Source organism: Numenius arquata, chromosome 10 (genome assembly GCF_964106895.1).
Source record: "Numenius arquata chromosome 10, bNumArq3.hap1.1, whole genome shotgun sequence".
Classification (NCBI taxonomy): Eukaryota; Metazoa; Chordata; class Aves; order Charadriiformes; family Scolopacidae; genus Numenius; species Numenius arquata.
Genome location: NC_133585.1, coordinates 4,629,868 through 4,646,944, shown reverse-complemented (window position 1 = coordinate 4,646,944; position 17,077 = coordinate 4,629,868). Strand labels below are relative to the sequence as shown.

Sequence of the window (17,077 nt, the reverse complement as noted above, 5' to 3'; positions counted from 1 at the left end):
ACAGCCTCCTGTGCATTTGTGAACACAAATACTTGAGAAATAATGGAAGGAGCTTGGGCCAGGAGCTGTACGCCCCCTTTATTCTGACTGCCTGACAGTGACACCCAGGTCTTAGGAAAAAACAATAATAAATAAATAAAAATAATAAATAATTAAAAAAATAATAATAAAAATAAAAATAATAAAACTCCAGAGACCACATCTTGTCTTCCAGCCATGCCCCTGGCTCACTTCCCTCACTGCCTCGCTTCTCAAGCTGGAAAAGGAAGGAATAAAGCCTTTGCTGCCAAAGGGTTTGGAGCATGGATCATTTGGTGTGAATACAGCACGCCGACACCTCCGGGTGGAGACACTAATGGATGCCCAGTGCCCTGGCTGAACATAGGCTCCTTCCAGGTAAAGGAAGGTTTGTTTCTGTTTGTTCCCCCACCTCAAGCATCAAGAACACCGCACGAAATGCAATTAAAACGAAACAGCTACTCACCCAGCAACGGAGCCTTCCTCCAGTAGCCATCGCGCACCTCCACATAATCATACCAGCAAAGGCGACTTTTAAATAGGTCCATTGACGTGAAGTTTAACATAATCTGAAAGGAGAGAGTACACGCTTCTCTTTGGGAAGGGAGCTACTTTAAAGAGAAGACCCATCAAATTCCCCACTTCATCTCTGCTGGAGCGGTGCCTCAGTGAGTATGCAGGAAAAGACAGTGGGACAGTCGGTTGGATTTTTTTAATCAGCTTTCCTCAAAAAAGAAAGGCTTCTCAAAGTATTTTAACGAAGCCATGAGAGTACATGACAGCAGAGAGCACTTTACCATCCATTCTGTAATTAACAGTCACCGCTCCTCAGTTATTAAAATGCTACTAAAAAAAAGCCCCATCTGGATTTTTTAAAATTAAAAATTGAATCGCTGGTTTTGATTAACGTGAACATCATAGAGAAACACATTGCTCTAAACCCCAGATATTTGGGGTCCATTCCCTTATATAAATGACACGTGTAAGAAAGAGCTAATTTTGCTGACAAGTTTCCACATTCTGCCAATTACACCCACACCATCACCGTGATGTAATTGTGTTCGGTGGCTTTTTACCGAGCAGAGCTTCGCATGAAAATTTTGTCCCCTTGGTCTCCTTCCTCTGGAGCAAGAATTACAGGCCTTGCCCTGGGCCTGTGGAAGTCACCGACGGGGTGCACTTGGGGCATTTTTGTCCTTGCAAGATATAGCCCGTGCATTAATTTACATCTATAGCCTGCCACAGAAACATCATTAGAATAAAACAGATATTCTGCCCCAAAGCCCTGGCTGGATGTGCAGAGTGCTGTCTGTGACGATGTCGCTTACTTTCTTCACGCTTTTGCAGTTTTCTGGCTTTGGACAGCAAAAGGAGATTCAGCAGTTTCTCTGCAGGTGAATACTACGAGCTCAGTATCTGTTCTAAGCGAATGCCTCAGTGCTATGATGCTGCTTTGTACCAACTGCTGCATTTGATTACACAAATTAAGTTGAAGCATTTAATCTGAACTTGTTTGTTTTGTTTTGTTATTTTAAATTTATTTCTTAATACTAGCGGTTCAGCATTTAGATGCTGGATCCTATCCAATACAGCTCTTCCGAAGAGGCTGAGAGACCAAGGGAGAATTTACAGTAAGATTTACACCCCAAAACTCCCAGTGCTGTAGTTCCAAAACCCAGATGGTTCTCAGCACCTCTGCCCCTGGTGAAGCTAATGGGACTCAGCCCTGCATGGGACTGGGCTTGCAGGTGACAGAACCGCGTCCCAGAGCAAGACGGCTGCTGCAAAACCAGCCACTTCTCCTCTTCTTTGTTCAAATCTGACTCTTAAATGTGCCTTGAGGGTGGTCCTCAGGAAAAGCCGCTCTGCCGAGGAGCTCCCAAGCCGGGCTGCGCATTCCTGCAGCCTGGTACGGCATGAAAGGCCTGAAGGGCCGGCGTGAGTGGATTAAGGAAAAGATTTCATTTCCACAGGAAGATCAGTAAAACAAAAGGAGCTGGGAAGAAAGTGGACGGGGTGGGTGATTGATGCGCAGCGGGGCTCGGCGTTCCGAGGTGGGGAGCGGGAGTCCCCTGACAGGGACATTATGCCAGCCCCCCCTGACAGGGGCAGGCCACCGATGTCAATCATGGCTCCCCGTCTCCCTTGGGGACCCCAGCTTGCTGGCACCTTTTATCTAACTCCTCTGACTGGCACCTGGCTTTGAAAGGTGAGCTCTGCCAGAGCTAGTGGGTGGCAGAAAAAGTCCATACAGGGTTCAGCCTTGAATAGGGAGGAAAGATCAGAGACCAACACGCAGCCCAGACCTGTGAGGGGGCTCTTCTCCAACATCACCTCTTCTCCTCTCAGGACCACTCCTGACCCCATCTTTGGGAGGACAGCGATGGTGCTCAGGAGTCTTTCCAGCCTCCATTCCTGTACTCCAGGCATGCAGAGATCTTTTGGCAGCTGTCAGCACAGGCAAAACCGCACACAAGGGAAGCGCTGAGTACACCTTGTACTGGTGTGGCACCTACCTTCTCTCCTGGGGTCACCGAGATCCTCCAGACACAGTGGGAGTAGGAGGGGTAGCCATTTGGAAAGCCAGGGGCTGAGAAATTCCCTGTTGAGTCCTGCAAGGTCTCTCCACAAGCTGCAAGAGAGGTAGGGGGGGAACCAGCAACAAGGAGTGACTCTCTGAAACACATCAGGGTCCACCAAAATGTTTGCCCATGGCTGCTGTGTGCAGGTTGGTGGCTGGGACTCCAAGGATGTTCACTCATGGTACTGGCCAAAGGTTATTGACCTTGCCAAAGGGGTAATTTGTCAGAATTCCCAGGACAGAAAATGATCAGTGCAAAGACACAGGGGAAACAGCTTTCAAAGAGGCACCCTTCTTCCTTCATCTTCCTTCCACATGGCCAGTTTCAACCCTACTGAGGAATATCTCATCCACTAATCAAATACAAAATACTAACCCTACCCCACCTCGCAACCCCAAGACTGCAAATCTGTTTTCCCTTCATTACAAGCTGCTCAATGAAGTTCTCCTTAGTTACCATTGTTAAATGTCTTTTTGGGGGGGTTAAAACTTCCGAACAAAAGCAAGGCAAGCCCCACTGCCCCCACGCTTCAGCCCTCCAACACCTTCCCGTTTTTGTGGCCTGCTGCGGTTGATGAAATGTAGATCCCAGAGCGACTTTTGGGAAAAAAGTCATATGCACACGCATACGCTCCTCTAGGAAACCACGGCTTCCAACATCTGGGAAAGCCGTGCCTACTGTAGTTCCTGCTCTCTGAGCCAGGAGGACTGAGCTGGAACAAGGAGTGACCATCTACATCTGCAGAGCAGCTGACAGGCTGGGTCGGAGGATCGCACATATCAAAGCTCCCTTTTCCTTCAGAGCACACACTAGACACACGCAGATACCCATCCCAAGGAGCAGGGACCTTGGCTTGCCTGCTTTCCAGTTGTTTTTTTCTATTTTCATAATCCGCTGATGTTAAAAAGCTGCCCTTGACCTGCAGCTTCGTTTCCTCAGTGACAGCAAGGCAGCTCCCAAAAATCCCTCGTTAAGCAGCAGTGCTTTGAAAGATCCGACAAGGCCGAACATCTGGCTCCCTTTCTCATGGAAATGCCAGGGGATGTTCCTCTGCCTGATGCTATCACACACTAATTTTTCAGCCACGATCACATTTAGATGGGTCGGAAGTTGGAGGTGAAAAGAGACTGGTCCCATTCAAAAAGTTTAATATCTTCCAAAAGGGGAGAGGGAGTCACCTAGGACAGAAATTCTTAATTTCCCTGAAGTAGTTTGACCCACAGCTTGACAGGTCAGACTAGATGAACAATAGGCAGGGACACAAAAAGGGTTTTTTTCTCAAACAAACAGCTCCTAGGGGTGCTCTGGAAGGTGGAGTCACTACTAGGGACAAGTCGCACATTTTTCAAGGTACAGGTCAAGCACGGGTTCTGGCAAAGTGATTCCCCTCAGGAAAGCCAAAGGCATTTTAAACTACTAGAAAAAAAAAGGACCACTGGGCAAAACAGGCAGGTAAACACACACATCTGCCTCAGAGGAATGAAGAAAATAAATGAGAGTCCCAAATCTCTACACTGCTCCTTCGGTCTCAAGCAGTTTTGAGCCCTGAGAACTCCCCCTACCGTTACGCAACTACAAATGGGCACTGCACAGGAAGTTTTAGTTGCAGTTAACATGTTTGGCAGGTGATGCTGTCTGTATTCTTCAGTTGGGCAGAGAGAGATGCTTGTAAAAGGTGATGACCTACATGAGCTAGAGAAGAAATCTGCACTTCTATTTGCAGAAAAAAATACACTTTCTTCCTTTCTACCTCTTGCAAAGACGCCTTGTCTTGTTGTCTGCGTCAGAATCTGTTAGGATAATTCCAGCTCCCAGGATGCTCAACCTGGAAATGCATGCTGCCCCAGCAGACAAACATCTCAAAGAAGCCGAGTCCCAGCAATATTTATTCTAAGGACAGCAAGCCATTCTTCAGCTGATCCTCTGTCACCACCACCAGTCAATGCATGGTCTGGAGCAGCCACCACCTTAGCATGGCTCTAGGAATGGCAATATCTGACAAGGTGTCCTAATAAAGAGGGGATTCCAATCCACAACTCACCAAGATATATAAATGTTATTTTTCTCTACTCAAATATGAAATAATAAAGAGAGCTCTACATCACTGGGAACACATATTACATGACCATAATGACACAGGAGGATCACTGCTGTCAGCTGAACTACAGTGAAGGTTTCCGACAGCCCAGACTTAATTCTCCTAAGTATAATTACACAGTAGCTGGCAAGACTGTTTAATTACGGAACAGGTACTAATGTATCTACCAAACACCACTCTACTAAGATATCATGAAAGGAGACCTAGCTAACTACCCAAACTTTGCAGAGGAAACTTCCCAGACAGGCTGGGAGAGGCTGGCTATTCAGCACACACAAGCTGCCAGAAAGGAACAGAGGTGAAAAGCAAAGCAGAAAAGGTGAAATGCTTCAGAAGCCATTTGTAAATTAAGTAGTTGAGTACTTACTGCTCATCAGCTGGTTACTGGTACCCTACATCTTTTTGAAGCTGCACAGGGAATTGGATGGGGTGACATAAAGCAGGACCGTCCTCAATTTATAGTTTAATCTTTCCTGCACAGTGAGCAGAGCCACACAGGCCTGTTGCCTTTAGCACAGCACAAGACAGCAGGACATGCAGTTTTGAAGCCTTTTGTAGCGACTATACTCATCAAATCCTCAGCCATGCAGCCACATCAAATCTAGCACTTACTGCTACGTGGCAGAATGCATCCTGCCTTCCAGAAATTCCTTCAGCAAATTTCATCTGGTTTTACCTGTTTTGGCACTAACTTTAACCCAGCAGGTATAAGCTTTGGGGAATTAAGAGCAATTTAAAACAGCGGGGTTTTAGAATGGGAAAGCTAAGCCAGCCCTAACTGTAGCAGCCACAAGAGCTCCAGCCTAATGAGTTGGAGAGCCCTGTTTCTTACAATAGACACAGCAGTTGTTCTGGCCCATACCAGCACAGGCTTGTAACTCATCCTCCACCATGCTAGCTCTTTTTTGGGGGGGATTTTCTCAGACATTCTCAAATGGACACTCTCTTTGTAAAAGCAAAACCATCTGCCATTCAGCTTCTGGATTACTTTGTTGTATTTTACCTAAAAATCCTCAGTTTGATCACTGAACAAAGTTGTCCTCAACCAAAAGTCTCATTCACACCCTGCTCGAACACACAACTAAGTCCTTTGTTTTTGAACTCCTGTGGCTTGCATTTTGCAGAAGAGAACTTTTCAAGCTACAGATTCAAATGGCAGCTGAAGATGTCCATGTCATTAAATATATTGCACCCCTTCTCTCCTTCTTTTCAAATGCAACCTGGATAAATTTTGATGCAAAGGAAAAAAAAAAAAAAAAAGAAACCAAAACAATAGATATTTGAAGAAAATAAGAAAATGTATTTAGTAGGCTTAAAGCTCTGACCATTCTTCTGCCAAATATTCTCTGAACTTCAATAACCTCTGCTAAAGCTTTGTGGAAAAAACCCTAAAAAAGTAGAAAAGTTCTACTTTGCAAGTGGAAACTTGACATTCAGAAGGGTCCTCATTTTAAAGAAAGTTGCTTTGTAGCTTTTAGTTTGACTTTAACCTCAGGCCAAAGTGGCTTTTCAGCTTGCCTTGAGAAATCTGAATCTGTAGTTGATGCTTCCAGCTACGAGAATGAAAAGCCTGCTTGGATTAAGTCTGACTCAATTAAAGAACGTAGTGCAAGATGTCTGTATGTTTTGGGTTTTTTTGAGTAGTCAAACAAACCAAACCCTAAACTAATCTGTGAGACAATTTTCCAAGAACTACATCTTGTTCAACCAAAAGCAAATTAGAGAAAATTATGAGTGGTAAAAAGAAAAAACAATGTTAGAACTAGCACACCTAAGGAAGTTACATCACTCACTGTAAGCTAAGCAGTGATCCCCAAACATCAAGGCCCCTGAACTACTCTGATTCTCAGGATTTATTCTAGACCCTTATGAGCCCATACTTTCTGCCTCATAGCTGGATACAGAGAAGAAACTTATTTACACAGCAGCTACTGACTATTTTCCATGGCCTCATGAAAGGTTCACAGAGAAGTGCTATTCAGCCACTCATTTAAGGTATGATATGTATACTGGAAAAATTTATCTCTCCTCCTCACCTTCTCCCCTCTCTCTGTGATATGCTTATTCATTTATGATCGTATAAGTTTTATGATCAGTCAAAGCCACTCTCAATGGGATCAATACGCTGGCCAGACCAACCCATTTAGATAAACTCCTAGGCCATACTTGCAAAAGTCCTTTTTTTTAACTCCCTGCATGTTGACAAATATTACAGAGTCATTCTGCAAAATTAGGGCAACTCTCTCATTCTCCATTACCTTCTCATGGATGTTTCACTACTAGCAGAAATTCAACAGAGCTTGTTAAATTTTCTCCTTCTGAGCATCCCGCTTCCCATGCCATCTCCCTTCTGAGTTGCTGCAGTCCATGCCACAGGCACCGGACCGGGTACCACTTTTGCTTCAAGCCTCTCTTTACATCCTCACATTCAACCTGTCCTTAAGTCTGGCAGATTTCTTCTCTGAAATCTGTTTTTCTCTAGCAACCTATTCAACTAAAACCGTGGCATAAACTTCACTGTCTAACATCTCCACTTTAAAAGGATCCTTTTGTTCTGATAGGTAAATTTAGTCTCCTGATCATATATGCGACCCCAATGCTCTTTTGCCAATCTTTTTCAGGCCCCAGATAAAGCAGGACCCAGACTACTGATCTTTATTATGTCACACATACTTAGATGGGTTCTCTATCAGAGCTCTTCCTGGTCTATCAACCCTCTGGCAGCAAGAGCCAAGAGAGATACAGCCCTCCCCTACACAGCCCAAAGCACCAGCTTCTAGCACCTGGTTGCTTCACAAATCGGCATCTTTGAGGTCTCTTCAAGGTTATCTCCCAAGCCTCAGCGCAACACACCATAATCACGGAGATACACTTAGGGTTTCCTTAAGGCTCATCCCTGGGACAACACCTATATAAAGAACTCAACAGAAGGTTGATGGTTGGTGTGCAGAGACTTCAGTCTATCAGACATCCCTCTGACACTTTGCTAACTCCTAATCCCCGCTCTGTCCATGGTCTTGTGCATTGAATTCATTTTCTACAAACAGAGCCTACATCCTTCATTCTAGACAGTACATGTGTATAAAAACAACAGCAAAATACAAGCCTCACCCTAGCCCCTCTCCCCAGCTTACGTTGCAGCTCTTCTTACTAGTTTCAGTAGAGAACACTGGACAAACCTGAAGCCCTAAACCAAACAGGAATACTGGCAAAATACTAATAGAAGACAGGTGTTAGGCAAGTTCAATTCTCCCAACAGCTCCAGCTTAAAGCATTTGATGGTCTACATTTCTTGACTCTCTTTCATCAAAGGAATCGTTAAGGTGCTCTTAAACTCCCAACGCCCTCCAGATAAGCCACGCGTCTACAGTAAAGCTGGAGCCATCTCCACAAGCCATATTTACCTGGGCATTTGTACAACTTCCTTGCCTGAGCGATGTCTCCCTGACTCAGGCGAATACGCTGACCAATAGTTGGCCGGACCCCATTATCATCACGACGGGGAAGGATGGTGTCGAGGAAAACCCCTCTGAAGGGAAGAAGAAAGAGACAAAGAGCAGTGAAGTAGGGAAAAGTGACACGGTACACAGGCCTCCCACACCATCCCCTTGACCATACATCCCACGCTAACAAGCAAGAGTAAAGCAGGTTCTGATCACCACATGTCTTGAGGTGGTCTTCTCGCCACAGCAGACAGCTTCCAAATGTACAGGTGAGTCTGCCAAGCCAGGAAATTCCTCTTTTGATATATCAAGATCGTTGCTGCTTCTGTTTGAGTATAGACACATTCCTCGCCATAAATCAGAAAAGGCAATAAAATATTCTTGCAGCAGGTTCACGGCACATCTGGCTCAGCAGGAGCACAGATTGGACACTTAAGCCAAAGGAGCAGAGGGAAGGGGAGTTTGTTCAGTAGCAGATGGGGTTGGGCTGGCAGCCACTGGGGTTGCCACAGGCAAGCGAAAAAGATCAAATGCTCTACCTTTGTTCTGCACGGGTTTCCAAGCTAATAACTCCATCTCTCTCTGCAGCTTTTTCCTCGCTACTATTTCTTCCATGTGGTACTTCTTAGTCAGAAGCTCTCTACTGCACTTCTGATCTCAGTCCAAAAAAGGATTTAAGCTCACTTCCCTCAAAATGCAAAATCTGTGCGTCCAAGCAAGAGCTTGCACGCAAGAAAGACCCTAAGGCAGTATTAGAACTAAAGTGGGAGGGAGGAACCAGAAACCTGAACTCCAGGTTGGTAAAGTCCAAGCTCTTGCGGTCAGGGTGTCCAGTCCGCAGAAACCATTTCACTGTACCCCTAAAAGTCTAATGGGCTTGGAGGTAGCGGGGCTAACAGTGAGCTTCAAGCTTCAGCATCAGCTCTGGGAGGCAGACTTCTCTTCCTGAAGGACAGGATACAACCATCCATAGACTCCGATGGGAAATCAGGGCAGAAGCAATAATTTTAGTGCTGTCTAGCCCTGATACAAGAGTTTTCAAGTATCAGTTAAGCTCTAAGTACACCAGTAATTCTGTTCATTGGGCTGCTCAGCTGCGTAAAAGCCTTGGGAAGGAGTTTGAGAGGTTGTTTTTTTTTACTTGTTAATTTTAAATAAATACTGCAAGCAGGGTATTTGGATCACAGCTGTCCAGAGCTGCAGCTAATGTTCTTGAACAGAAAATATCATTCTATTAAAGATATTTTGTGGGGGAAAAATCTTTCGTAAATATTCAAACTGAAGGAAGAAATAGAGGGGAAGGAATTTAATCTGTTTTAAAAACTAGAATCAACTCTTGCATGGGGGACGTTGGGTTTTTTCCAGCGGTAGGAAAATTCCTGATCAGCACTAAAATCAGTGCTTACAAGCTCTGAGGTGAGCCCATCAAATTTTGATTGACCAATTCAGGCCGGCATTCTACATCCCAGCTGCATGCCTCGGGCTGAATTTATTTAAGTTTATGTTGAAAATAAATCCTCCAATTCCAGAAACACCACACAGAAACAGGTCGGTTTGCTCACAGTAAGTTTTCAAACCTCCTCAGGACTTCACAGAAGAACTCAGCATTTCACAGGGACCTGCTTCTGTGGCCAGTGAAATGCTTTCTGCAGATCTCCAGGCTCAACCAGGGAAGAATGAAAAAGTTTAATGGAGAAACCATCATTTGCACACCTAAACTTTTGGTTCTTCTTCCTGTTCTAGCGCTCACAACTGCACACTCACAGCCTCCAGCCTCCTGCTCCTTCACGTGCATTGCTGAACGTTACTTCAAATAAGGAGGCAGTAAGAACAGTTCCTCTAATTTCACAATCAAAGGAACAATGTAGAGTCCTTCAGTCCTAAATCACACGGTCCAAGCAGCCCCATGTTGTCCACCTAAACCCCATCTGCCTAACAACACTTTATGATGTTGAGCTGCACGTTTGGTGAGCACCTCTAAGAGCACTGATACTTTGGCTCACAAGTAAATAAACACCAAGCAGACATCATTAAACAGAGCAGCTCAGGCGCTCTAACACCAGAACCGTTCTTGAATAAGATACCTAACTTGTCCTCCCAGTGCTAGGAAAAGATCCCAGGAATCCTGGATGCCCCATTCATTCTCCTGCTGTTCAAGCATTAGCTGCCCAATGCGCTGGTAAATCAAGCATAACAACCCGCTATTGCTACTAGCTAAGAACAACAGAGTTTAAGGAGAGATGCTTTTGAGTCATTACCACCCACATAGTACCCTGAATGTGTAAATCGTTACATAAACATTATGAAATTATCAACTGATCTTGAGAAATGCTGAATATTCACCATCCCATCTGTGGCCAGCAGATACAGGTGCCTTAAACACCACTCAAGAAAGCAGATGTTGAAGGCAAATTAAGCACTCGGCTGCAGGCAGCTACATTTCGTCCCAACTCTGTATTTATATCCCTCATCTGCAGAGGAGAGACAGCATAACCCTACTTCACACAGAAAAACCTGTAGAGGACGTTAAGTGCCAAGTGTATACATCTTGTGCAGGATTAGGATGGGATGTTGCCAATATGTCAAGAAGATGCCCCTTGACACGCAGACAGCGCTACCTGCATCCTGATTTAAACGGGAGCTTTGCAGAGGTCGTGTTTTTTAACTCCAGGCTGTCCTGCCACGTCTACTAGCAAGAGTCTTAGTGAATTAAGGTAGGCTGCTATTTGCCTAGGGCTCCGTGGAGGTTTAAACTTCCTTATTGCTAAGCTGCCATTTATGGGTCTTGACAGCAGTAAAATAAATTGTTTAATGAGACAGCAACATTCAGTTCAATTTTCTGCCATGTCTGTAAGGAATGCACCAGGAAATCAAAGCCCGCAGCCATACACTGCGAAACAGGCAACTTCCTGACATAGACAAGAACAGAAGTTCCCATGGTAAAAACTTGTTACCACTGTCATTACAGTCTGTTGTGCCACACTCCTACTCCTATTAGCCACAGGCACAAACGAGAAGTATGTTTTGCTGTGAACTGAAAACAAGCAGTGACTCCTGTTGAAATTTTCAAAAGCACCACTGGAAACAATTTCCACTGCTAGGACTCTTTATGAGTGTAGTGACAGGACAAGGGGTAACGGTTTTAATCTGAAAGAGGGGAGATTTAGATTAGATGTTAGGAATAAATTCTTTCCTGTGAGGGTGGTGAGACGCTGGAACAGGTTGCCCAGAGAAGCTGTGGCTGCCCCATCCCTGGAGGTGTTCAAGGCCAGGCTGGATGGGGCTTTGAGCAACCTGGTCTGGAGGGAGGTGTCCCTGTCCATGGCAGGGCAGTTGGAACGAGATGATCTTTAAGATCCCTTCCAACCTGAACCATTCTATGATTCTATGACTCATTGTATATCAGAAAAACTGTCCCTTTCTCTCCTAGGTACAAAGTTTAGAATAAAAAGGGCTTAGGATCTGCAGCCGTATTTGACCATGACAAACACCATACGATTTGCTATCATCAATATTCATCAGGAGCCATAAACAACAAGGTTGTGCTAAGTGCCATGTAAGAGTTTCTTCAAGACAATGAGTCACAGACACGGCTCTGTCTTCATCTCCTCCTCACTCACACACCCCATCTCAGCTGGTGGGGTGCTCAGACCATCTTTTTCCTATCTATCTGGATTTTCTGGTGGGTGGCTCATGTATTAACACATCCTTAGCAGCTCTTCCCTTAGCAGCATCACACAGGGGCTACCTCCCATTCCTAGTCACTGATCTTAATGACACTTGCTGGAACTTACTATCTTCATGGGCTCCATGAAGTTGTCAATTTTGGTTGCAATGGGCCAGCATCCACAAACCTCAGTAAGGTGGGATGGAAACATGCATAGACTCGCAAATCTCTACTGGTTGGTCAAAGGAGGCATCATTCCCTTAAAGAAGCAGATGTCAAGGCAGGTTCTGGTGAAGTAAAAGCCTGTTCCCAGCCCTGCCTATTTACGGAGAGAGCACAATCAGCCCACAGAGGCACTTAGTGCTCAGTTCAATTACTGCACAAAGACCGCTACTGGGGTGAGGGTGGGTCACAGGGACAAAGGGCTTAAAGAAAACAGACTTAAAAATCCTATTAGGCACCAATTTAAATTTAGAAGGACTCTTGCCATTTTTATCCCTTTTTGGCCCAGCAGTGTTCTGAAGGACCCTGGTTTTCAAGAGACACAGACTCAAAGGCATCCACAATATAAATGGCAGTAATAACTTAATCCTGCTTTTGTGCCAGACAATTCTAACCATTTAGAGTCTAGCAAATGCTGGAAGGGTCCAGCAGATGCCTCAAGGGAAGAAAAATTGTTTGCTTTGGGTATCTGATCCAAAGAAATCTCTGAAGGCTGCAAAGCACCCTTGCCCAGCTACCATTTCCCTCTGCCAGAACAAGCAGCATTTCAAGTTTGATAATTTCCCCCCTGGTTGACATGAAGTTCCAGAAACAAAAGCACAAAACAATAGGCTTGGCAATTCCATACAACTGGAGAGTAAGAAAATTTTAAAAAGCCCCAAAGACACACTTAATTTTTGCAACAAAAAGTTCTCAAGAGTGTGAATATTTGCACTCTGCCTCCCATCCCCCTTACTCATGGTATGTAGTGAAGGAAAGCCCTTGGGAAGTAGCAGTGGTGGGATTTATGGAAAAAAACCAAAGCTTTAATTAATGCAGCAAAATAAAGCTGGTCATCTAGTAGCTCTCATTCCAAATCCAGGACATAAATAACGGCTCATTTCACCTCCCTAGCCAGTAGAGCTGCCTGATCACAAAATGGGCTCCATCTGGAGGGATGAGACAGGAATCAAGGGCAAACAGCCTACACAGAAATTGGCCAGTTAGTTGGGACAGGAACAAGACTGAAAACTTCTCCATGAAGAACCCAGTCACAGAGAATCACAAAGCTGCAGAGGCCATGATCTAAAGCACATGCAAAAATGGTTAAAAAGTATAGCCAAGCAATTAAAGATCATGATCTGGAGTTTAAATTCTCCCTTGGCAAAGTTACTAGGGATTCAGAAGGCAATATTGTGACTCCAAAGCATGAGCTGGACAACCAAGAGAGACTGAAAGTCTCCTAGTCTCCTTCTAGGCTCCACATATCCCACAGGCAACTACTGAAAACAGTCCTAAGGACATGTAACCTTGGATTATCACCTGGAGAATGTGTTCCTAGCATAGTGCATGATGCTGTCGAAGTCATAGGTCTCGCCCAGTGAGTTCACTTCCCCAGCTTCCATCTTTAAAAAGTTGTACTCCTGACCTGGGATGCCAAACACAAAGGGAAAAACACAAATCACTTAAAAAAAAAATAAAGCAAAAAAAAAAAAAAAAGCTTTCCAACTCTAAAACTTAGAATGAAAGGGATATACTCCTACGTTCCAACAATTCCAGCTGGACATCCAAAATCTCTATTCATCCAACTATTTTGACCCTTATTCTAGGCAAGGACTAGCAATATTTCTTCACCATCCCAGCTCACAGACCACTAGGGGTCTTCCACAAGTCCAGCAAGAAAGGTTTCCACCCACCCAAAAAACAGGTGGAATAACCTGAAGTGTTATCTATTTTACCTTGCTGTATGTTCTCTCTGATGATGGTGACATGCTGGTCCCTGTCAGGCCGCGTGTGCTCGTGCCAGAAACCCACCACATGACCCAGCTCGTGAGCCACGATACCAAACTTGTCACAGTTCTTCCCAATGGATATAGCCTGAGGGCCCCCTCCTCGGCGACCCACGTATGAGCAGCATCTGGAAAAGAAAACCCACAAACCCAGGCAGCACATGAGTGAATTGGGGAAGTCTGAGACATAGGAACAGAGGACGGCATCTGTCAGGATCTGGGACAGGCCAGCAGTTGCATACACTATATGTACTTACATGTGTGATTGCATGTATAAAGAAAACACATAAGTGTATATCTATAAAAATGTATATATACACTTAAGTGTTATCCCAAGAAAAAGAATCCAGAAAGGCTCAGCACCTTCTTCTGAGAAAATACTAAATTATCCTGACGATACTTACTGGCAGTGACCAGATGTGTCTCTGTGATAGATTCCCCCATTGGTCTAATCTTACCAGAGCTGGACTTAGAAAGCCATTTGTTAATGAAAGGGATGTTTGCAACACAGAGAGCTGCAGGGACTGTGTGTGCCACTCACCCACATGTTCTGTATGTGAACACAATGAAACTCTCTTCATCAGTTCTCTCCACAAACGTCACACAAGTGTGCTTCTCCCAGTGCCTCATCGCTTGCTTAAAGATAGCTCTTTGGGTTCCTGAAAAAGAAATCCAAGAAGAGCAAACACTGAAGGCCTGGCTTTCAGGAAAATCTCTAATGGACTTCATCTGGATAGGGGAACAGTCAATCTTTCCAACAAGCAGTCTTATACCTCTAGGAATCCAAGACCCACTTCCAACTATAGCACTAACTTACTGTATCACCCTTTCCTCTCATCGTGCTTGATGAATTAATTGCTCTAATTAAGGAGGCAGTAAGCTTGGTTAAGCACATCAATATTTCTGCACATAAGAAATGTCACCTCACCGGGTAGAGGTCATTCTGGCAGAGCTGCTGGGTGTCCTGATCTGCACACCAACTACTCGGTGATGTGCCAAATTTGCTCTCACAACGCAATGTGACATGACCACACACAGCTTTCAAGACCCAGGAATCGCATGGGTGCTACAGACATTCCTCAAAACTAAGGCAAAGCTGTCGTCAGGTAGTTTATTTTTAAAATCAGAAGCATACAGCTGTGGCTAGCAGGCTACTTAATATCCCGCCAGGTTCCATGAGCCCTTCCCTTTGTAGGAGGTGAACAGACCCTTCCACTGGGGCTTCACGGACTTCTGGCAGCAGTGTGGGTGCTGGGACAGAGCATATCATGGGAGCCCAAGGGAATAAGGTCTGCTGGATCTAAGTGAAGGCAGCCTGGGGGAGACAGAAGAGACCTGGCTCCAGTAAGGCACAGGGAATTTGTCATCCATGAGTCAAGGAAACCAATCCCATGGGGAACCACTGAGCCTCAGAGAGGTGGCATCAGAGCAAGTTATCTGTCCGCTTCATATGAGAAACTTGCAAGAGACACTTTGGTTTGGACAGTGCCTAGAAGATGCCATAAAGCTCCTAAAAAGAAAAAGAAAACTTTGGAGAGGTCCTCATCCACTGTGGGACATAGCTCACTGCTCCTCTCCCTCCCACACCTATGGGAGACCCTGAAGTTTGGTGCCCAGAAACCAGCAGGTCAGGAAGCACAGGGAAGGTTCTCTGAGTGGGGATTCAGAAAGCAACCCAGGGTACTTCTGCTCCTGCTCTTCCAGCAGCAGAGAGAATCCGTTTCTGGAAACACAGGGGGTGAGAGCAGCTCACAAGTGCTGGCCCCCGCAGCAATCAAGAAAAGTCACTGAGTCACCCAATTATTTCTTGGACTCCAAGGGAAGAACCACCTCACTGCATACTGCAGTCCCAGGCTGCCACAGTGCACAGCTCCTTGTGCGTCCACATGCCCACCCTGGCTCCCAAGGATCCGACTCATTCATGGGAAAACTCTGCTCCCACGATCTCCCACACATTTTGAGACACTCACCCCTGAGCAAACAGGGAGCAACGTTTTCACTACTGACCAGTGAAGTTTCCTCCGATCACATAAGGGATGACTCCCCCTGGCCAGATCCTCTCGGCCCGGGATGTGGTTGCCCTGCGCACCCTGGGAGAGGACCGTGCATCCATCCCAGACTCGTCTTTATAGTCCTTCCTCTTCGGTCTCCTCGCAAGCGTGGTGTTCTGCCTGCCGTCTGCAAGACAGAGTGGCAACACTGTTTAAATCCTCTTTAGTTCCACGGGCAGCCCTCAGGTAATACCCTGGAGCTTCAGAAAAAAAGAGAAACAGAAAAAGCAAGATGTTAATCCAAACCAGATTTGCCAGTGATTTGTTTGGGACTTAAGAGATAGTTAATCTCTAGCAACCTGGCCCTTCTTGCCTTGGAGCCTCAATATGCACTATGCCAAACCTGTTCTCCCAGAAAAGGATACAGGGACACCCCCCCATCTCTAACCACCCACTCTCTCCAACAGCAACTTCAGAGATGGGGGCAGAGTACTTAAACAAGGGGAACAGGAGAAGGGAGGTCAAAGAAGCCCAGATGGCACTGTATATTCTCAACCTGCCCTGTTGATCCAGATCTGCAGGGAAAGGTCTGTTCCAGCAGGGTTAGCTTCACAATGGCAACAGCTACTCATTCCAGTTGGCCTCAGAAGAAGGGGAAAGACCCCTTAGCCTGAAACATATTCTCAAGGCTGAAAAGTATTAAAGTGTTCATTTTCACATGGTAGATCTTGGGTGGTTTGGAAACACATTCAGATCAGACAGTCTCTGATGGAGGAGGGATGCTCAGGGTGGAAAAACTGAGCCATTCTATACCCAGCCCAAATCTCCATCCGTGTTGAATCTCTTCATTTATTGAAAAGGGGCAAAAATACAAAAGGGAAAACCGACCACGTGTCTCATTTCTTGCTAAAATGGCAGAGGATCCCTGGCTGTGTGGTGCTCGGTCCTGGCCATGAGGATTCATGTAGGCTTCTAGGCAGGACCTGTCCCTTGCCCTGCAAGGGCCTTGGATATTGGTTACCCCTACATGAGTTGCACTTTTGATGTGGCGTGGGTCTCATCCACCAGAAAATACCTCCCATTCAGAGCTTCCTGGCTGTTCGTCCTCTATTTGCTCTGCCATGGGTGACCCCAAACCTCAAAGCAGCCTTAGTCCAGCTGGGCTGCACTAGTGTGTAAGAACTGTGTAGACACCATTTCTTAGATAAGCTGCCTGTATTGCACAGCCAACCCATCAGCTGGACTTGGGCAAAGGAATAATAGAATGCAGGGGTGTCTACTCCTCCA

At 45.5% G+C, this 17,077-nt stretch overlaps 1 protein-coding gene across 1 annotated transcript in view; it reads right to left on the bottom strand.

Annotated features, from left to right (window-relative positions):
- The window catches only part of TLL2 (tolloid like 2), a 32,464-nt gene extending 19,086 nt beyond the window's left edge, over positions 1 to 13,378 (bottom strand). Inside the window, exons 1-4 of the mRNA XM_074154255.1 lie at positions 13,320 to 13,378; positions 8,103 to 8,227; positions 2,535 to 2,650; positions 485 to 587 (exon numbers count right to left, since the gene is read on the bottom strand). Coding sequence (XP_074010356.1) covers positions 485 to 587; positions 2,535 to 2,650; positions 8,103 to 8,227; positions 13,320 to 13,378 — 403 coding nt within the window. The remainder of the gene's footprint in view (positions 1 to 484; positions 588 to 2,534; positions 2,651 to 8,102; positions 8,228 to 13,319) is intronic.
- Positions 13,379 to 17,077: the final 3,699 nt, after the last annotated feature.